We start from the raw sequence: 23,971 nt of genomic DNA on the forward strand, positions 1-23,971 counted from the left end.
AGCGATGAGAGTCGCTTCTGCCTTGGTGCCAATGATGGTCGTATGCGTGTTTGGCGCCATGCAGGTGAGCGCCACAATCAGGACTGCATACGACCGAGGCACACAGGGCAAACACCCGGCATCATGGTGTGGGGAGCGATCTCCTACACTGGCCGTACACCTCTGGTGATTGTCGAGGGGACACTGAATAGTGCACGGTACATCCAAACCGTCATCGAACCCATCGTTCTACCATTCCTAGACCGGCAAGGGAACTTGCAGTTCCAACAGGACAATGCACGTCCGCATGTATCCCGTGCCACCCAAAGTGCTCTAGAAGGTGTAAGTCAACTACCCTGGCCAGCAAGATCTCCGGATCTGTCCCCCATTGAGCATGTTTGGGACTGGATGAAGCGTCGTCTCACGCGGTCTGCACGTCCAGCACGAACGCTGGTCCAACTGAGGCGCCAGGTGGAAATGGCATTGCAAGCCGTTCCACAGGACTACATCCAGCATCTCTACGATCGTCTCCATGGGAGAATAGCAGCCTGCATTGCTGCGAAAGGTGGATATACACTGTACTAGTGCCGACATTGTGCATGCTCTGTTGCCTGTGTCTATGTGCCTGTGGTTCTGTCAGTGTGATCATGTGATGTATCTGACCCCAGGAATGTGTCAATAAAGTTTCCCCTTCCTGGGACAATGAATTCACGGTGTTCTTATTTCAATTTCCAGGAGTGTATCTGGATGCGCTGAGTGTCGTCTGACGTGTCGAGAATTACCGTCTTTTTGAGTGACGCAAGCGTTGAGTAATATCCGAACTAAGCGGTAACCTGCAGTGTCTGAAGGACATTGATAAGATGTGTGAAATTTTGAGGGTGTTCCCAGCACGACGACTTTGGCCTGCCGTGAACGTGACCCAGCATGTTTTTTTTTTTTTTTTTAAATATTCTTGGTGACCAAAGTCCGCTCCGATAGCTCAGTGGTCAGCGTGGAGGCATGTCACGCCAAGGGGCCCGGGTCGGAGATTTTCTCCGTTCAGGCCCTGGGTGTTGTTTTGTCCTCATTATCATTTCATCATCATCAGTGGAAGGCAACGGGAAACTACCACTGGAATCACTTCCTTAGAAACTAGTCCTGCCGTAAGGCAGAATACAAAGCTTTTTTTTGTGTCCAAATGTTGCCATTTCATCTACATCTACGTGATGAGAATGCCACCGGCAGTCCCATCTTGCAAAATGGCAACAGCCTTTTTCAAATGCTCCCGTGCATTTGATGAAAACTGAAGCCCCCTATAATACACCCACAAATGTGCCGCTAAATCAGCCGATCGCAGTCCCACATAAAATATATGGGAGTGTGTGGAGGAGCGAGTGAAAAGTAGCTATCAATATCCCCACCATTTTGTAGTTCTAGGGGTAACATGTATTTTATTCAAAATACATTTTTCCATGGTTTCTCCATCGAGCATGTCACCTGGGCCTATGACTGAAAGTACTTTAACTTTTTCTTCCCAACGAAGTTTTAAGATCCTTATTCGTCATATAGAAGTGATGTCCATAATACACTGGTGCGCAAAACATAAGGACGAATGTACCTTTCGCATGATGTGTCACTGCCAAGTAACAGCTCGATGAAACTTGTTCCGTGCATAGCAATTACTTCTGTAGAGGGTAACTCAAAGAACTACACAATGAGAGGAACAAAACTGATAGGTTTAGTGATAGACATTAATCACACTGAACTCTCCACGATTTATGATGTTGCTCTGGATATTGGAAAAGGTTCTTAACAGAATGCGTAATCACCATGGACGAGAAAACATGCTTTGAAATGTGCTCCCATGCTGGGCATGACGTTGGTTAGGAGTTCTTTTGGTAAGCCTCCCCATTCCTTCACCATCACGTCTGATAACTGCTAGATGGTCGTTGTTGCATGTGGATGTGCTGCACTACATCTCCCCAACGCGCTTTATGGTATTTAAGTTGGAGGAACCGGCAGGCCAGTCCATTCGTCGAGTATCCCCTCGTTCCAAGAGCACCTTCACCTGTGCTGCTCGATTCCGTCACGCATTGTCATCCATAAAACTGAAATCTGAGCCGGTTGGACCCGTGAAAAGGCGCAGAAGTACAGTGTCACAACAATGATGACTGGCGAGTGTACCATGTTGAAAGATTTGGATGTCAGTACGTCCATGCAACATTATATCTCCCCACACCACAACACCTGGACCACAGAAACAGCCATGTTGGACAATGTTCACTGAATCTGCTCTCATTCGAGACGAGCACGCAACGCTATTCCTTGTTCGACAAGTCCCTATGCTCTTCGAACCATCAAATACGATGCTGCCGATGTGCGGGCGTCAACGGAACACAAAGTACTGGTCGCCAGGGAAAGAGATCACTCCTGTATATATAGTCTCCACGCAACTGGGGAGCGTAAGGATGGATGTCTTGCAGTCCTGTTAAATATAGCTGCAATTGCATTCGCTTTTTGACGTGTATCCCTTCTGGCCTGTTGCACATTGTAGCGCTCATATGCTGCTGCTGTTGACTCTGGCCGAGCATCTCCTCTTCTGCCACGCAGCTGAAACAATGCTGTTTGCTATACCAAACTCATGGGCTGCACTCATCACACCTCATAATTCTTCCAGTTTCCCGACGCTTCTTTCCTATGTGAACTCATCCAAATGTTGTCTCCGTGCCATGTTGTAATGAACACCACCACACAGCACCGTAACTGTTCGCTGACTGACAAACACTGCCTTGCCACGTTCCTTCAGATCCCTCGTTTCGCGGGGCCAGCTCCACATGGCGCTATGACCTCGTGCCGTGCTACAGCCAGCTTCCTGTGCACGACTGGGAGACTCCTGGCAACATGCTCCCGCAGTTTCACTCATTTCCACGAGTAGATAATATGTTACGGTACTCTATCCTTCTCGTCCTTAAGTCTTGCAGAATAGTGTACTTTGAAAGATATTACTGTGATATAACGTTCCAAAGGTAATGTTGAACTGCGTACTAGCTAGGTGTTTTGAAGGTAACTGTGAGAACCTGTGTATTAGGAAATTTCACACTTTTATTAAAGTTGGACACTATCACTTTTTAGCGGAAAGAGTAATAAGGCCCACTACCTGGAATCATAAGTCGTGTCAAAGTATTAATGGCAATTAAATCTACCGCGAAGCGTGCTGAATCAGAACTAAAGAAGTATGCATGCCGCCGGCCGGTGTGGCCTTGCGCTTCTAGGCGCTTCAGTCTGGAAGCGCGTCACCACTACGGTCGCAGGTTCGAATCCTGCTTCGGGCATGGATGTGTGTGATGTCCGTAGGTTAGTTAGGTTTAAGTAGTTGTAAGTCTAGGGGACTGATGACCACAGATGTTAAGTCCCATAGTGCTCAGAGCCATTTGACCCATTTTTTGAAGTATGCATGCCGTCTTACGTTTTCCACGTCTCTTGCATTTTCTTTCTCATGGCATTTTGCTGTTTTTTTTCTTTTTTTTTTAATGACTGTATTTTCCGTTGGTTCATGCCGGCCTTATTGTTTTGTTTTCCGTATCTCAATTTTATCCTGATCGGACGTCTTTTCATTTCCACTTATTTCTCGTGTCAAGTGAATTTGCTCAATACACATGTCTTGCTAACACCTCTATTCTCTTATTAACGGCATTGTAGAGAAATTTGTCTGACATGTTAGTTATAAGAGTTCAGCTCAGCTCTGATTTTAATTGTTATGAAACAATATCTGGAACTCTTCTAGTTTCTTCCTTCTTTTCCCAATGATTACATTTTACTTTCATGCGATACTCTCATGGAGATTAGACGAACACAACTCATTCAGAATGAGTATGGTTCGCAAATACTCATCTGGATGTATAGGTTTTTGCGTGTATCATTATAGGTATTTATCGCAAGATTTGGAAGATCAAGATCTTATTTTTCGTCACGTCAATCGATTTCTCTAGACATACATATGCCGCAAAGTCTTCCAGATATTATTTTATTCTTCTTTCCATTCTCATGCACAATTTGTGTTATGTACATTTTTCAATATTTTTCACTGTACTTCTGTATATTATTGTACCAACGAGCTTACAATTGTGACGTTTCGGCGTAATCGTATTTCTATGATGACCCATTTTTCGAATACAGTTAAACACTTCAGTAATGCAACCTGAGAAAAAATCAGGATCATGAAAAAAAAACATCTTCTCGTAATTACACGGACCTTCACGACGCACAACGTTTAGAAGCTAATTGCCATAATGAATAATTTAACATTCATAAGACTTGTTTATAAAAATAACTTGTTCATTTGAATTAACGGTGTCATAAAATTTTCTAAAAAAGCATTCCTTAGTAAAAAGATCTGCTTCATTAGGAAAGAATCTTCTTTATTTACACATGTTATTAAATTACCTTATTTACATTCGTCATACACTTCGGTGTGAAAAATATGGAATGAAATTTGCCACCCAAAATTTGAAAAATTATCATCTTATTACCTGCATGTGTATTTCAACACAGGATATGTATGACCATTCAATGGAGGCTATTTATGTTCGTTACAGTACAACGTTGTTTTTTATAACGGCTTGCAGAAAAATTTGTGTATTATAAATACCTCGCGAACGGTTAATCAAGGTAAAAGCAAAGTCAAGATGTGTATGATTGTATCGCGTTGGTGGTCGAAGGCAACAAAACAATATATCAAAAAAATCAAATTTATTCTGGAGATGATCAAATAAGGTTTTTGAACTTAGTACTTCAACATTTGCGGGATCACTCCCATAACATCGAAAAGAAAAATGTTAGAAATTCACATTCAGTTAAATGTTCTGTGCGTTTTTTATAGCAGTAGATTTGTTTAGTTGTTACTAATAAGTTTTAATAACTATGGAACTTCATTGGTTTTAGGTTTGCCAGCTTTCGCGGGTGGTCGCTGAAATATATCTTGAGGCAAATCATTTCCAGTTTTAAAAGTATCTCATCCGTAATGATGTCATCACTACAGTAGATCTAGTTCCATAAATAGTTAAACATTTCTTTTATCACCTGTAACTTCTTTCTCTTTTCAAACAAGTGTTCCTTCTATGGTTGTTCTTCTCTCGGCGTGGGTAATAAAGCCGTAGTTAACACACTTTTTAAAATTTATTTTGAAGTTTTAATCTTCATTGGTTTGTCCACTTTCATCCCTATTCTTATCTTATGATCAACTACTTGTGGATAGTAATGGTTGTATAGAATCTAGAGGATGTGAAACCTTACCTTGAATGTTCAAATAACTTACGGGTTTGCTGCCGGGTGACGTCGTCAAACACCGCCGATATTTCGACAGGAGCGCACCTTGCCATTCTCAAGGCACAAATGCAAGGAAGAAGAAATCTGCAAGCAAATTTAATACCTCGGTTCACAGAGGTGAAACAAGGAAGACACCACACACAGAACAAGTGTCAACACAATCAAAGATAACCAACATCAGAAATATCGATAGTTACTATTAATCAACAGGGACGTAGCACTAATTCTGTCCCTCTGTTTTTTTTTTTTTTTTTATGAGAGACGGAGCCGGATTCGAAGCAGTATTTAAACAAAATCCACCATCTCTGTTAATAAGGTTGCTTGATAGTCTGATTTCAACAGCTTCTTTAATAACACTATCCCAATAGCTGGACGTGCAAGCCAGAATCTCCGTGTTGTTGTATACCATAGGATGACCAGTGTCAAGGCAATGTTCTGCAATAGCGTGTGTGACGCTTATGTTCAATACACCGGTCTTCCACAGTCCTGATTGTCTGACCAATATATGACATGCCACAACTGCAAGGAATACGATAGCCACCAGCCTTACGCAAACTAAAATCATCTTTTACAGACGCCAACAGGGCCTTAATCTTAGAAGGTGGTCGAAAAACACATTTCACATCATATTTCCGCAAAATACGGCCAATCCTGTTGGAAATGCTTCCTGCGTAAGGCAAAAAGGCCGTAGACTTAGGTGCCACTTCGTTGCTATCGTCACTCCCCCGGTGCACAGAAGGCTGATGGCGCAACGCCAAACTTTCAGGGTCTGAGATAACGTGGGCCCTGTGAACCAAGGTGCGAAGTACTCCTTCACGCTGAGCCGGATGGTGACAACTATCAGCGTGCAGATACAAGTCAGTGTGGGTGGGCTTGCTATAAACAGAATGTCCCAACGTACCATCAGTCTTCCTTTTGACCAACACATCAAAGAAGGGAAGGCATCCATTCTTTTCCACCTCCTTAGTGAACTGAATATTCGGGGGGATTGAATGTTCGAAAAACCGGTTTAAATTCTCACTACCATGAGGCCAAACAACAAAAGTATCGTCTACATATGTGAAAAAACACGCAGGTTTCAAGGTCGATGACTCCAATGCACGTTCCTCAAAGCCCTCCATAAACAAATTGGCCACAATACGTGACAACGGGCTTCCCATTGCAACTCCATCGGTCTGTTCGTAGTACTGACCATTGAATAAAAAGTAAGTGGAAGTCAGCACATGTCGAAACATGTGTGCCTTGAGAATGGCAGGGTGTGGTTCCGTCGAAATATCGGCGGTGTTCGACGACGTCACCCGGCAGCAAACCCGTAAGTTATCTGAACAATCTAGAGGATGTATTTAACACCTCTATACAACCAATTTTTCGGTTCCCCAGAGTACTAAAATAATAATTTACGACTTACACTTACTTGTAAACTGTGACACTATGGATGAAATACTGGGAAATATCTAATTAAAACTATACATAAGAAACGTATGCAGTGAATATCTACTATATGACTAAAGAAAGTTCGCATAGCAATGAACAATTCAGCATTTTATTAATGTGGGAAACTGCTGTTAATAAGTTCAGGTAGTTAACACAATCTCTGTGTAGTATATTACATATTTTGTGAACCAACTGCGTATTAACCACAACTTGTTTCTTATCTAGTCGCAGTTTAGCTCCAGGAAATCTTTCTGTATGTGTTGCGTAGAATAGGAAGTGTGATTGCAGTATATTGTATTTCTTTGAACTCAGGTAGTCACATACGAAATTATTTTTCTTGATGTTTTATGGTGAACTCTGACCGTAAGTGAAAATTCGGGAAGCTAGTAGATTGATGAGTAGTAGGTTGCTCTGCAGTAGTAGTTGCAACAGGTATTCTCAGAGGGAGTAAAAGAGGGGGAAATGCCAAATACTTTTGTGACGCCCTCCCCTGGTCATTCAGAAATCACAGCGAGAACTGAGTATGGATGAGAAGGAAGGAGAGAATTTTCAGTCACCTATACTCATAGGAAGGGATCATCAGACACGAAAAATACTGAATCAAAAAACAAAAATCGCAATACCAAGGAGTTGTGCGACGTACACGAAAATTAGTAGGTCTGTTTCTACATTTGAAACATGATGTCTATTCAGATTTCGCGCCACTCGCATAAGAGAGGCACTAGTTGCGCCACTATGAGGATGAAAATCACGTTTGCTTTAAATACACGCTGTACCGGTCGTAAGCGTTAGTTACCTTTAAGATTGGGTGTAGTGAGTTGATGATCGTCAAGAATGCCTTTAAAGCGACAAAGATACCATTATCAACACCTCACTGGGTTCAAATGGGATCGTGTAATAGGGCTACGGGAAGCTGGATGTTCCTCCGATACTGCAGAAAGACTTGCCAGGAAAGTAGCCACTGCACTGCTGGCTAGCGGTTATCATGAGAATGTACGAGTGCAGGAACACAGGGCTCCGGACGTCCACGTAACACTATCGAGAGGGAAGACCATCGTGTTCTGCGTATGTCTCTGGCGCTTCGCTCTGCATCTGCAGCAGCAATGCGAGCAGCAGTTGGCACCACGGTTACACAACGAACTTTAACAAATCGGTTACTTCAAGGAGAACTCCAAGAGAGATGCTCTGTAGCATGCATTCCACTGACCCCAAACTACACTCCTTTAAATTGAAATAAGAACACCGTGAATTCATTGTCCCAGGAAGGGGAAACTTTATTGACACATTCCTGGGGTCAGATACATCACATGATCACACTGACAGAACCACAGGCACATAGACACAGGCAACAGAGCATGCACAATGTCGGCACTAGTACAGTGTATATCCACCTTTCGCAGCAATGCAGGCTGCTATTCTCCCATGGAGACGATCGTAGAGATGCTGGATGTAGTACTGTGGAACGGCTTGCCATTCCTTTTCCACCTGGCACCTCAGTTGGACCAGCGTTCGTGCTGGACGCGCAGACCGCGTGAGACGACGCTTCATCCAGTCCCAAACATGCTCAATGGGGGACAGATCCGGAGATCTTGCTGGCCAGGGTAGTTGACTTACACCTTCTAGAGCACGTTGGGTGGCACGGGATACATACGGACGTGCATTGTCCTGTTGGAACAGCAAGTTCCCTTGCCGGTCTAGGAATGGTAGAACGATGGGTTCGATGACGGTTTGGATGTACCGTGCACTATTCAGTGTCCCCTCGACGATCACCAGAGGTGTACGGCCAGTGTAGGAAATCGCTCCCCGTACCATGATGCCGGGTGTTGGCCCTGTGTGCCTCGGTCGTATGCAGTCCTGATTGTGGCGCTCGCCTGCACGGCGCCAAACACGCATACGACCATCATTGGCACTAAGGTAGAAGCGACTCTCATCGCTGAAGACGACACGTCTCCATTCGTCCCTCCATTCACGCCTGTCGCGACACCACTAGAGGCGGGCTGCACGATATTGGGGCGTGAACGGAAGACGGCCTAACGGTGTGCGGGACCGTAGCCCAGCTTCATGGAGACGGTTGCGAAGGAACAACAGTGTCCCTAATTTGCTGGGAAGTGGCGGTGCGGTCCCCTACGGCACTGCGTAGGATCCTACGGTCTTGGCGTGCATCCGTGCGTCGCTGCGGTCCGGTCCCAGGTCGACGGGCACGTGCACCTTCCGCCGACCACTGGCGACAACATCGACGTACTGTGGAGACCTCACGCCCCACGTGTTGAGCAATTCGGAGGTACGTCCACCCGGTCTCCCGCATGCCAACTATACGTCCTCGCTCAAAGTCCGTCAACTGCACATACGGTTCACGTCCACGCTGTCGCGGCATGCTGCCAGTGTTAAAGACTGCGATGGAGCTCCGTATGCCACGGCAAACTGGCTGACACTGACGGCGGCGGTGCACAAATGCTGCGCAGCTAGCGCCATTCGACGGCCAACACCGCGCTTCCTGGTGTGTCCGCTGTGCCGTGCGTGTGATCATTGCTTGTACAGCCCTCTCGCAGTGTCCGGAGCAAGTATGGTGGGTCTGACACACCGGTGTCAATGTGTTCTTTTTTTTTCCAGGAGTGTATTTGCAAAGTGATGTCAAGCGAGAGCTCACTGGAGAGCATGGTGTGAGCCTGGTGCGTTTTGCGGTGATGGCTGGCTCTGCCTCTGTGCTAGTGATAGCCGTGTGTTGGATCGAAGGAAAATGTAGAGGGTCTGCAACTAGTCTTTCTGCGTGCTAAACACACTAGACCTAAACTTGGCTTTATGGTCGTGGGTGCGCTTTCGTATGAGAGCAGGACCGCTCTCGTTGTTATCCCACGCACACTGACTGCAAATTTGTACGTCAATCTGGTGATTCGACTTGTTTTGACTCCATTCATGAGCAGCTATTCAGAGGGTGTTTTCCAACAGGATAAAGCTCGCCCACATAACACTGCTTAACCCAACATACTCTACACAATGTCGACATCTAGCCTTGGCCTGCTCGATTACCAGATCTGTGTGCAGTCGAGCACAAACGTTACGTCACCGGGTAGCAACTCCAGCATCATCCACAAACAGAATTAACCGTTCCTGTGTTGACCGACCAAGTGCAACAGGCATGGTACATTCTGGTGGTTCAAAAATGGTTCAAATGGCTCTGAGCACTATGGGACTTAGCTTCTGAGGTCATCAGTCCCCTAGAACTTAGAACTACTTAAACCTAACCAACCTAAAGACATCACAAACATCCATGCCCGAGGAAGGATTCGAACCTGCGACGTAGCGGTCGCGCAGTTCCAGACTGTAGCGCCGAGAACCGCTCGGCCACTCTGGGCGGCATTCTGGTGGTCACACCGGTTATTAATGTACCAGCATTTCATATTTGCAAAGGCTTATCACACCCTTTCGTTAACCTGTGATCTTCCAATGTTAATCACTTAAAAAAAATACCTGTAAAAATGTGTTTCCAAAACTTCATTACTCTACATTAACTATTTTTTGGTGTTATGACTTTTTTTAGCTAGTGACAGAAGACGATTTCTGACTGTGAAGATGTAAAATCTAGTGGTAGGCAGAGATAAAAAAGCCACCAGCAAAAGTCGAATGCATATACTGCTATGATTAGTATATTGTCCACATTCAGCACCAATGCCACAAAGTAACATCACATGTTGTAGTATACTGACGTAAAATGGCTTAATATTTGGACGCCTCACTTGAGGAAAAAAGAATACTTTTAGACAAAAAGTGAATCATCTTAACCGTCTGTCGTTGTAATTCACTAAATTTGTTTAGGCTTTTATTTAGTGACCTGAATAGAGAATGAGCTGTGAAAGTGGAAGAATATTTCGAAGCCTTTGGCTGCGCTACCTAATGCTAGAATAGCAAAATACAATAGATGTGGAACATAATGAAAGACTTGAGATACTATGTGGCCTTTCGTAAACGAGAGGTTAAATTCAAAATTATAAAGAAATTCGAAAGAAGGCAGTAGCGTAGGTTGCTCTGAAGTACGATCATCAGAAAATTCAGAACGGTAACACGAGAAGAGTTACAGCGGCACGAACACAACATGCCACAAGGAGAATGAAGACCTGCCCACTATAGCGATGGAAGAAGAGAGTTTTCTCAGGAAATATGAAACTGAAAGGGAGAGAGCAAGTAGCAACAGTTTACTAGATAACTGATTGGGCTAATTTTATACAAGTCATCAGGTACCAATTAAAGACATAGGACCGTAAATAGAAGATATATCTTCGGAATTACTAAATCCCTTGTTGTTGGAGTAGATACATCAAATAGCGAGATATGCCCAGCTAGGGAAACATCACCAACGCACAAAATAATATACGTACCAGCAGTCTACCTTGGTAGAGTCTCCAACAGAATTAATGCACTTTTTAAAGCCACAAATATTCAACTAGCCTTCGAACCACTAACAATCTTTCAATAAAATTGCGTTCCGCCACCACTATAACATCGAAATATGGTAACCCGGCATATACAAAATCACATGTTGTAGCTGTAATAGGTTTTACATTGGCCAAACAGGAAGAAATTTTAACGTGAGAAATAAAGAACATACTAGAGAGAGCGAATATAATCAATCGAGCTTCTTTCTACATTTGAAAAGTCAAAATGACACTGCTGATACGATCGAAAATTCACTACAGATTCTGCACAGAATACCAAAAGATTTTGCAATGAACATTCCTTAGGAATTATAAATTTACAAGTACACCATAAAATGCCCACAAACAATATTAAACGAGCATACAGAATTTAGACACAAGTACTACCTTATGAACTTTATTGAACTTTTGTAACACGAAAATGGATAAATCGGAAGTAACATATCCAACAACCAAAGATAATCGTAGCAAATTTCAGTTAATAAAATAACATCGCTGTTCATATGGACAATCTTCTTAAACATACAGCGTCGTAAGAGTGGAACTGTCAAACTGCTCTCACGTCGTAACTAAAATTTAATTACATCGTGTTGACACCATTTACGATCTTAATAAAGCCATGACAGTTACAAAAAGAGCCCATTAACGACGCAATATGGACGCCACATCAGTCTAGACGTGAGTACAATATTGCTACTTTAATACGAATGACACTGGCATCCACACCTATTCTCACCAAAATTGTAATTGCAGGTACTTGAAAATGGCGATTAAGCCGAAACAGACTGTCGTAAATAAAGATTAGTTATTATAAGCAGCTATTTGGTGTACCTACTCTAACAACCATGTCGTTATCAGACATATATTACGCTGCTGGCTCTAAAGATAAATCCCTATTACGTTCAGAAGCTAGAAGTCCATTCACTCCGATCTCCTATAATGCTAGTAAGAAATCAACAATTTACTGAACGGCATTGTGTGTTTCAAAGAAACTGCAATCACTCGAATGAGAATTTTTCACTATCAATTTGTTACACACTACAACTTGTCCACTAGAAAAATATACAGATCAACTAGAGAGGAAAATCGAAGAAATAGTTCTTGATAACCAGTTTGATATCAAAAAAGGTAAGTATAAAGGTGCAAAAACAGGTACTCTAATATTTCCCTAGAAATGAAGTGGAGAATAAAATTAAAAGAATGCAGGAATGTTAACGACAAATTTTAACTTAAAAAGACGGAAGTGTGTAAAGTAGCTAGTAATTGTTGGCGATGACAGGTTATAATTGTACGACATAATAGAAATGTACGTACATAAAAAATGAGTAGAATTAACTAGGAATCAAATAAAAGTTCGCCTCAGATTTGTTTGAGACACAAATTGTTTGGCAAGGATCGTGAAAATTTCAATACCAAACAACTTATTATAAATTTCTACCACCGATGACGTAAAACACAAATCAAGCGGTTTAGAGAACTGTACACGGTCTCCGAGATTTCAGTATAAAGTGAAGACCCACAAGCTGCGATCAGATCTTCTGAACGTCGTAGCATGGAACCAAGGAGGGTCGGATATGCCTCAGTACAACAATGGCTGGAAGGCCCTGACGAGCAAGCTGGTGATTAACCACGTTGCGGATTTCTTTGATGGGAGATATTTTAGGCGAGTCCCAGCCAGAGAAGCAGTGGAACTCGTCGTTTTCCGAAGAAGGCTTATACATTATCTGGCACAAGTTGCTGTCTGAAACGGAGGCGTATTGAGTTACCCAAGGCTCAAAATCTGGGACTCTGAAAGCGCTGATACTGTGGAGGCAGACTGTGTGAGGCCATACTCTATCCAGTGGTTCTATACATGCATCACTCTCGCCGCATCGTATTCTGTACGAAACGAAATGTCTTGAATGACAAACCCTTTTGGTGGAGATTAGACAGCAATAACTTATGTCGTTCAAAATTGCTCTCGTGCCATCAACACCTGCTATAATGTTATAAAAAATATGGCGACATCAGTTAACAGATACGAACTAGCACGCTGTATTTGCTAAAGGATCTGTAGACAGCTAATTAACAACCAAAATGGACTTAAAATTTCTTTACTCTTTGATCTAGACTATCATTTAATTCGGTATTCAGCCTTATTGTATTTACAATGCTTCCTGTGACTGATAGTGTTCTGGGCAGTCACAATCGAATTCAAATTCCACCTTGCAATGTACGGGGTGTTTAAGAAAAGTGTCTTTTTTTTTTAAGGGGCAGAATTTGTCGTAACTAGAAGAAAAGTTCCTATAACGATCGGAAACAAATGATCCGCAGAAAATGTGGTAGTGTCCCGTTGTGTATAAACCACAGTCGTCTTTCTGCATGGGTAGCATTCTCCAATAGTGCTAGTAACTGACTGCGCAGTAATCGGTGATAATACGTGGTACTTACTGGAATTAAGGGAAACGTGGAAGGGAGGATCCACCAATATAACTTTCTTTTCAAACAAACTGTTTATTTAACAAGATAGAAACTGTGGTTTACGGATAATCGAAGCATTTAACAATAAAATTTTCTTTAACAAAATGAACAAATTTGCAATATTCTTTTGACCTTTAGCCGTAAGTTGAATAAGCTTTTAATCCTTGCATCTGAAGTGCTGTATTGCAAAACAACAAGCAATATGACAATGATTACAAGATGGCCGAACTAGCAGCCCGCCCGTTATCGGGTGAAACAGCGGTGTTTACTACCGCTCTGGACACAGTCTGTCTTATTAAATTACTTTCTGCAACACATGAAAACTACATAAGCACCATAGATGACAAGAATGATCCAATTACTCGAAACAGATGACTTAACCTTTAATTTGAAAGCTGTACGTCGTAAGGTTCGAGGTTAAGATGCGCACCTGTGCTTAAAGGTTAAACAGTCTAGGAAACAATATGACAATGATAAGCCTTACTTCAAAGCAACCAACCTCTTAATATCAGTCGGTCACCAAGGTGCGACTAGATACCAACTCGTCCCTTACCCAACTTTATTTTGACTAAAGCCCTGGTGACATTTGGCTCTTAATATTTTCAAAGTTAAACTGATTGTCAGTTATTATGACCGCTCTGAAGGAACATCTAAAAACATTACTTGTGAACACTTATTACAAGAGCACTCACTCGGCGGAACCACAAGCTCCACCTAAAATACGCCAATAATGACTCTGTCTTTGAAACACAGAAACGAACAGCTTAGTACAACAGGTTATTCACATTATAACTGATGGCTGAGAAATGCAATTACAATCAAAGAACTTAACCGGTTATCAGGTAAATCTAACCACAAGGTCCCTCTTTGTTTCACAGCAGCCTCTGCCTAGTTGTAATTGTTCCGGCTGCATTTATGACCAAGATCTGATTAATTAGAACATTAATGATAGGGAACGAACCAGAAAGGAAAGGCAATATAATTGTGGGACAAATTTTCAAACGACAACTAGCGTCTTAGTGCAATACTAAAAAAATGGTTCAAATGGCTCTGAGCACTATGGGACTTAACATCTATGGTCATCAGTCCCCTAGAACTTAGAACTACTTAAACCTAACTAACCTAAGGACATCACACAACACCCAGCCATCACGAGGCAGAGAAAATCCCTGACCCCGCCGGGAATCGAATCCGGGAACCCGGGCGTGGGAAGCCAGAACGCTACCGCACGACCACGAGATGCAGGCTGTGTAATACTACTGCCTATATTTACGAACAAAGAGCCGACGGAGTAAAGCTCTGAGGGTCAGGTACAAACCAGAAAATAACAAGGAGGGCAGATGGACAATGAAACAAATCACCAGAAGGCTTACAGAAATTACTCCCCTCTATCAACAAGCAGTTCCATGGACCACGGTGCGTCGCTACGGTTATTGAGTGATGCCGATGATAGGGCAGCCAGGCCACGTGCGGTCGTCCGACACGAATGTTGCCAACCAACCGAAGGGATGTCGGCCTGCTGCTTGCAGCCGACGCTGACTCCGGTGAGGTACTCCCGTACCCTCGCTGTGTACAAACCCACCTTGCGCAGCTCGTGGCTTCGGCCGCTCGGACCTTGTGACCACCTCTTGCCGCGACGCTAACGCCAATCCGCCAGCTTCTTGCCTCCTTCTCCGGTCAGCAAACCCTGTGTATATATCGGCAAGCAGAGACCTTCTAAGGACACAACCCACAGATACCAACTCGTCCTCATAGATATTGACAATGGAGCCGCAAGAGGGATAGTCGATACTACACCTGAGCCAGTGGCGCCAGCGCAGTCCGGAACCGCGCGACTGCTACGGTCGCAGGCTCTAGTCCTGCCTCAGGCATGGATGTGTGTGATGTCCTTAGGTTAGTTAGGTTTAAATAGTTCTAAGTTCTAGGGGACTGATGACCACTGCTGTTAAGTCCCTTAGTGCTCAGAGCCATTTGAACTGTTTGAACCAGTGGCGCCAGAGAGAACAGTCTACTATCTCAATGTCTCCATGGTTCAGGGGATACACAAGATCAGTTAACATATTTCACACAGTTTATGTCCCTGTGACTCCTGCCACCAACATTTCCCATTCACTGATGATGAAGTGACTCTGATGCCTCGCCTCCAAGATTGCTAGAGGACTTGCATTTGCCTACGCTCCCGCACTCCTGGCAGGGTCGCCATATGAAACGTCCCCTTAGAACAATTATACAAGGCTGTGCTTAAGCTGACACACAATATTTTTAGCGCAACGCAATCTGACTTCCAAAAATCCCTACGAAAGAATGGCCCTGACTAACATTAACCTATATGTTTCACAGATCACTTACCTCACAAAAATCTTCGTTACTCAAGCTACTGCAATACAGCGAGCGCCACTACTGCCAGCTAAATAAAAGATTCAAACTACTGAAGGCACTAACTACTAATAGGCTTAGTTAGCAAATGAAAGATTTTAATACAGAACAAACAATATATTTACCTTAATAGTCATTATATATATATATATATATATATATATATATATATATATATATATATATATATATATATATATATCAGTTCGTGACACCAATTCTTACAAATTTCAAAAGTCCGCCATCTCTCTCCCCACTTCCACCACTGCTGGTGGCTCACCTCCAACTGCGCAACGCTACGCGCTGTTAACATCCAGCTGCCGCTGCCCAACACTACAATGGCAGACAACAATGCAAACCAGCCACAGACTGCACACAGCACAGCCAGTGAGTTTCTTACAGAGCGCTACGTGGCTTTGGCGTTACCAATAAAAAAATCCTAAACATTATACTTAAAAACTTACTGAGCTATCTTTTCTGGGAATCCAAACTGATCTGCAAATTAAATGTAGGATGTGAATTGCGGATCGTCAGCAATCTATTGAAAAAGCCCTTGACAGGACTGTAATCCAGAATTGTGATCTGCTGTCCGAAGATCCTGCACGTGTTCTTTATGATACAGATAATGCAACTGCTCATACAGAACTGGCCACGGAAGAGTATGGTTGATACCTACAGCAGCTTAAATTCTCCTGCACGTTTGCTTCATGATCATCGTCTACATGTCACAAAACCTGTTCCTCCACTTGTGGCGTGTGAACTGTGCGGTCTGTTGTCTTTGCTGTGAATGATCTAGTGTATGCTAGTAACTGGAGTAGCCTGTTGATTGATGCTTTCAGACGGAATGGCCGCTTTGGACGTCGTTAGGCAGGCACTTCACGGGCCTGGTGTTTAGTATCATCGGCGAACCCTTAACAGATTACTGCGTCTGTCGATTTCCGTATGGAATACCAGGTCTCCAGTGAACTGTTTACACTGCACAGAATCGCTAATCTGGTTATGCTAACGTAGAGCAATAGCAACAAAGTCTCAGCTACACTGCTATGACTGATATCAGAGCCATCATCAATGTCCTGCAAATGGCAACCAGTCAGACATGCATAATGACAACAGTACGACGCCCTTCACCACTCAAAACTACACATTACTCGTCGCCAGTACATTGACCCACATCTCAACGGCAATTAGTTTCTGGACATATCACTATAGGAATGTTTTCTTCTAGATTTGATCAATACTGTAGAAACACGCAACACTTTTTTAAAACCTACTCTGTACGCGTATGGTGCTGCCAAGTAGCTACAGACCCACTATCATTGGATCAAATGTTTTATTTCCTCATTATTTCTCCCTGTCACAGGACTTTTAACAAAGTACTGAAATCTACAGTGGACAACTGTAATGGCATTCATGGTGCTACCAGTGGCTATCAAAAATATTGTACACAACGAAACAAAAATTAGTAGCAATGTCAAATAAAGTACCTATACTGATTAGATCGTCGCAGTTCAGAGAATAGCGTGTGTCTGAAAGTGGTCATCAATTTCTTTGTTGCCAGTATACCGAATAATATTATAGCGAAACTGGTAAACGTCACGCGTAGTGAAATCCCAGCGTCCTTCGAGTGGCTCTTCCTGGATGCTGCTTGGCAGTTTGCAGAAAGTCTGTTCGTGATCATTTGGTTGGTGCAGCTATGAATGAGACATGACACATTGGACAGGCTCCTTAAGACCAATTCTGGATAATACAAATTCTCGCTCATCGCCGTACCACATTGCATACTTAAGAAGGCCAGTAACAGAAAAAATTGGTATAAAAATGATGAAACTGACCTACGACGATCTATGAACACCCAGACGAGATCACGAGATCACGGAACATCAACACACACGATCCCAATTCGTCATTCAGTTTCACCAGAAGTAAAGAGGCAGTTCAATCTGTTGAAATTGTATGTACGAGGGCTATTTCTTTTTCGACCTTCGATTTTCGCGAAATTAAAACCTCAGTGAAAAATCCGGTGAAGCTTTGCCTTTGCGCAGATGTGTAGCGCAATGTTCCTTGTATGCCAGTATGCCAACCTATAGCGTCACGTCGCACTTTTCTGTACTAAGAGCACAATGAGCACATAAAAACGCATAGAAAATACAGTCTCCTGCCAAGTGTGAGGTCCCTTTGAGGAATTGAACCTGATTTCATGCAGCCCACATACCGTAACTCTCATGTGTTTCCATCTTCACGAAAATTCTCAGCTACGGCTTGCAAGTGCAGCGACTTGGCGTAAGTTTTCTATAAAAAATTTTACTGCGTATGGAAATACCGAACATTCTTTTCTCAAAAACCTTCTATTCACGTAACATGAGCTTTAGATATCGTATTTAACTCTTGAGCAATATTGACTGCTGGTTGGCCGTCATTGCGTATGTGAATAGGGTCGTGAAATAATAATTTAATCTTAATGAAACGCCGAATTTGAAATAATTGAAATTAATCTAATGTAATACCAAAAGAAACTAATTGTATGCTCAGTGAAAACTATTTTACTAAAACCCAATACTGAAGTATATTATCCAAGTTGTGTAATATAAAGTGCATTATCTGACTTGGTGTTTGTGTTGTCATCGTTTCAGCATGACGGCCATTCGTGACAGTGGGTACATTGAAATGCAAAAATATTAGACTGTGTAAAAACTGGGACTTTGCACGGGAGCTGATGACTGTGCAGTTGAGCGCCCTACAAACAATACATCACCGTATTGCCCTGAAATAAGATTAGCTTACCTCATACTCAGTATGCTGCTTCGTGTTGGTGTACTTATTATCTCGAAAACAAATAGAAATCAACAGATGCCGCAGCTGAAGGAAAATAAACAACTCACTACAAAATTTGTCTGTGCTTGTCAGGAACAACCTGTGGCTTCGTGTTGTGTAAGGTTGTGGTGTGCATACTGTAAGACCTTCGTTGCACACACCATCAGATTATTTGACTTGTCGCTTTAACGAAGTAGGCGAGTGTCAGCAATATGTCTCGTGGTCTTATCGTGGCGTGTTTATCTTCTGCCGTTAGGTCAGACGATAGAAATGCCACTTGCACGCTTAGAGTAGCAGATTGACGGTGACCAACTGTAAACAGAACTTGATTAATTTTCACACACATTTATTAAAATAATAACAAGCACAGACATTACGTAACTTGATTCTGGATGCTGTTTACAATTGACAATCTGAAGTTCCTTTGGTCTTGGTACGTTAATCTTATTCTCACATATCTCTGATACTTGACAACGCGTCTATTCATTTATCTTCATGGCTATGTACAGGAATATGGTAATCTCATTAGGCACAGACTGAAACTTAACTATAGACTGGTGCAGACAAATGCAGACTGACTAATCGGAGGTCTGTAAACTCATTATAATACCTCGCGCATTAAGGTATCATTGCGCGAGTGTGATCCGCGAGGAGAAAAGGTTCTACATTAGCAGCAATCTCATTGTCTGCGTTACATATTAATACGCAGATGAGCGGAAGCAGAATGTGGTCCATCCCTAAGGCAGCGCCATCTTGTAAAGTGGAGATGGACGAGTGCTGCGTCTGCGCTGTTGTGCTTAGCGGGGCGCGCTCTAGTGGGAAAGTTGTGTACGCGCCGACTACGCGTAACTATGTACACAACAAAGGTATGATGCACAGACGACAAAAACATACAAAACGTTACTACTAATAATGGAGGCGAGTTTTACTTTAAAGGAAAGTGTCCTTGAAATATTAAACTATGATTATTGTAAAAAAAAAAACTGTACAACATAACAAGACTTATCAATTATGAAATTATCTCAACACAAAAATTGCAGATATTTACACTAACTGCGCTGTTTGTGACATAATGAAAACGAAGAGATCAAATTAGCAATAATTATGAATCCTTCAGTTAATAAATATGACATATAAAAAATTCATTCTTGCTCATGCATTGTTTACCTTGAAAGATTCCTTCAAAAATCTTCTCCATCCATAGAATCAATAAGACATGTCTACAAACAAGTTTTCATCTCCATATTAAAGTATTCCAGATAATTTCTATCAGATTCACAAATATTAAATCGCGTTCTCTAAAAACTCAACTGTTCGCTGTTATGCCTCAATTAAGAATTACCCAGCGCTGCACAACTGACAGGCGAACAAGCGAACCACAGATAAACCTAAACATAGAGTCAGGTATCTTATTTACTAATCGTGCAGAGCGGTCATTCATCTTTGCCGCAGTACAGTAAAGGTGAATTATTTACAATAGCAGAAAACATATGAAGATCTTACATTTCAGTTTTGTCTTTTCGCGCGCATTAACCGCTGGATATGAATACAGCATTTCGGGACAGCCGAGATGCAGACCGGCGTAGGGGATTAGCCTTCCACGACTAGGGCATTGAAAAATTGGTACCACACTACGACAAATGTCAAAGTCTGAGCGGCCACTATGCAGAAGTAGCTGGAAGATGTCGCTAAAATTTTCAGTTTTTCACTGTTGTCCACATTCCTTGATCTATCAGAGCTTTTTAAAAAATGAATGAATTAATTAAATAAACTCATAGTGTAAATGAATTGAAACTTTTAATATAGATTGTTCTGAATGTTTGTGCTTCAACGTCGGACAGATAAACAAATACATGAGGTATCCATGGCAACAGTTCCTTGAATGTTGGCAGTGAGTGACGTGGCTGTGTCCGGCAGGTCCGCAGTTCCACCGTCGGGGTGGCGGTGGCTTGGTGAGGCCGGCGCCGCCGCTGCAGGACCGCACCTTCTGGTGGCCGCCCGTCGTGGCCATCGCCCCCCGCCCCTGGCTGCCGCCCGTGCAGCTACCGCACTACCGCCCCCAGCCCCCGCAGCCGCCTCCCAGGCCCGTAGCTCCCAGCCGCACTACGACCACCACCACGACGACTGCCTCATCGTTGGTCGTCGACGGGAAACTTGACTTCGGCGATTATTAGAAGCAGACGCTGTTCCTGCTGTGCAAACATGGCGGACAGAATATATATACTCGCCAATATCAGTCCTGGTAACTTCATACCAGGAGTAATTAATATTCATTTGTGCATGAATTTTAATTTAAATGCCTGTGTTATCGATGCAGGTCAAAGTTTCACTGAAAAGCAAGGTATTGTGAGATAAAAAATTAATATATATGCTGTATGACAGCAGATGACAGAGTGTTAATTTATACATAATCTTCGTTTTCAGTATAAAGTCGTTTAATTCTTATTGTTCGGTAGTTAATTTGAGCAACTAATGTCTTAGTCCAGGTATCCATGAAGAGATTCGGAGCTACAAATATCTATCATCAAGTGAGTTGTCTGAAAATCGTGTGTAAACGCAAAAAGTATTTTGGTTGCTCGACAATGTTAATTAAATGTGATTAACAGACTCTGAACACTAACAGGCATTTTAAAATTAACTTGAAATATTATCAGACGTTAGTGTGATGTGTTCACTCCCTGTCTCTCATTTTCTGATAGTGTCAGCAGCTTTGGTTGGAGACAGGGATATAATAAAATATAAGCGACTAGTAGCAGAATTTATTCTGCTGATTAGACACAGGTACTGTGTGCTCATCATATAATGTTTACATTCAAAAGTTAATTTAATGGCGATTTCAAATTTATTCATAAAAATTAAATATATGTTCAACAATGAATAATAGAGTCTATAATGTACGTAAGGCGTTGAATTTTAATAACAGGAGATAATACACCAAACTTGGATACACAGAGAAATCTTTTGAGTTTTAATACCAGTTAACATTAAAATTCTGCTATCCATAATGTGCTCTTGCTGTGGTCACTGTAGTGTGTGCTCAAGACTTTCATTCATCTGACGTAATACAGGTACGTTAAATTTTTAGCGTTATGGACTTCCGATACAAAACAAATGCTATACACTGTTTTTTTTACGTTACTTTCATTGCAATATGTCTAGTAAACGAACTTTGAAGGAGATAAATGCAAGTAACGAATAATTTTTACAGCCACTGTATCAAATTTTCCTGTGCTGTACGTAGTAGGCTACTATGAGTATATTACAGCTGTAAAGAAAGGCATGTAACAAATGATTTCGCCATATTGTCTTATGCTTTTGATTCGGTGAGTGTGTACTCCACTACTCCACTACTGGCCATTCAAAAGTCCCGCCCGCAGTTTAGCAGAAAAATGGCCGCCGTATCGTCCGGTTGGCCACTCTCTCCCTATACAGGCTCTCTACCCACAACCAAGAGACGCTGGAGTCTGGGTTTTAAAGAGGCACTCTCTCGTCTTCCGTGTTGAATTGGAAAGACATGTGGCAATTAGCATCCTACATCGGTAGTTTCGAATGTTTCCTTCATCTGTCTGTCGGCTCTTTGTTGCGTGACCGTCCGGGACTGCCGAGCACTGGCGGCAAGCATGGCAAGCGGGCTGCCCTCAGCCTTTGTGAGACCAACTAGGGAGCTGCTTGATGAAAAGTGGCGGCTCCAGCCACGAAAACTGACAACGGGCAGAGGAGCAGTATGCTGACCACATGTCCCTCCAGATCCACATTCAGTGACGTCTGTCGGCTGAGGATGACATGGCGATCGGTCGGTTCTGTTGTGTCTTCCGAGGTCTGTTCGGGGGGAGTTTTTTTTTTTTTAGTCTGTCTGACAAGTGTCAAGCACATTCCATGACCAACAGATCCCAAGAAATCAGTTGTCAAGGTGGCTATGTATATACACTCCTGGAAATTGAAATAAGAACACCATGAATTCATTGTCCCAGGAAGGGGAAACTTTATTGACACATTCCTGGGGTCAGATACATGACATGATCACACTGACAGAATCACAGGCACATAGACACAGGCAACAAAGCATGCACAATGTCGGCATTAGTACAGTGTATATCCACCTTTCGCAGCAATGCAGGCTGCTATTCTCCCATGGAGACGATCATAGAGATGCTGGATGTAGTCCTGTGGAACGGCTTGCCATGCCATTTCCACCTGGCGCCTCAGTTGGACCAGCGTTCGTGCTGGACGTGCAGACCGCGTGAAACGACGCTTCATTCAGTCCCAAACATGCTCAATGGGGGACAGATCCGGAGATCTTGCTGGCCAGGGTAGTTGACTTACACCTTCTAGAGCACGTTGGGTGGCACGGGATACATACGGACGTGCATTGTCCTGCTGGAACAGCAAGTTCCCTTGCCGGTCTAGGAACGGTAGAACGATGGGTTCGATGACGGTTTGGATGTACCGTGCACTATTCAGTGTCCCCTCGACGATCACCAGAGGTGTACGGCCAGTGTAGGAGGTCGCTCCCCACACCATGATGCCGGGTGTTGGCCCTGTGTGCCTCGGTCGTATGCAGTCCTGATTGTGGCGCTAACCTGCACGGCGCAAAACACGCACACGACCATCATTGGCACCAAGGCAGAAGCGACTCTTATCGCTGAAAACGACAAGTCTCCATTCGTCCGTCCATTCACGCCTGTCGCGACACCACTGGAGGCGGTCTGCACGATGTTGGGGCGTGAGCGGAAGACGGCCTACGGTGTGCGGGACCGGAGCCCAGCTTCATGGAGACGGTTGCGAATGGTCCTCGTCGATACCCCGGGAGCAACAGTGTCCCTAATTTGCTGGGAAGTGGCGGTGCGGTCCCCTACGGCACTGCGTAGGATCCTACGGTCTTGGCGTGCATCCGTGCGTCGCTGCGGTCCGGTCCCAGGTCGACGGGCACGTGCACCTTCCGCCGACCACTGGCGACAACATCGATGTACTGTGGAGACCTCACGCCCCACGTGTTGAGCAATTCGGCGATACGTCCACCCGGCCTCCCGCATACCCATTATACGCCATCGCTCAAAGTCCGTCAACTGCACATACGCTTCACGTCCACGCTGTCGCGGCATGCTACCAGTGTTAAAGACTGCGATGGAGCTCCGTATGCCACGGCAAACTGGCTGACACTGACGGCGGCGGTGCAC

General features: G+C 43.4%; 1 protein-coding gene across 2 annotated transcripts in view; it reads left to right on the top strand.

Moving 5' to 3' along the window:
- Positions 1–21,799, top strand: part of LOC126346522 (uncharacterized) — an 81,277-nt gene extending 59,478 nt beyond the window's left edge. The window contains exon 4 of one of the 2 annotated variants that reach the window (XM_050002194.1): positions 20,712–21,799. In XM_050002194.1, the coding sequence (XP_049858151.1) occupies positions 20,712–20,968 (257 nt within the window). In that variant the 3' untranslated portion in view covers positions 20,969–21,799. Of the gene's footprint in view, positions 1–4,899; positions 5,123–20,711 lie in introns of those variants that run through there. The other variant, XM_050002195.1, reaches the window with a different exon arrangement.
- Positions 21,800–23,971: the final 2,172 nt, after the last annotated feature.

Source organism: Schistocerca gregaria, chromosome 1 (assembly GCF_023897955.1).
Source record: "Schistocerca gregaria isolate iqSchGreg1 chromosome 1, iqSchGreg1.2, whole genome shotgun sequence".
In the NCBI taxonomy this organism is placed as follows: domain Eukaryota; kingdom Metazoa; phylum Arthropoda; class Insecta; order Orthoptera; family Acrididae; genus Schistocerca; species Schistocerca gregaria.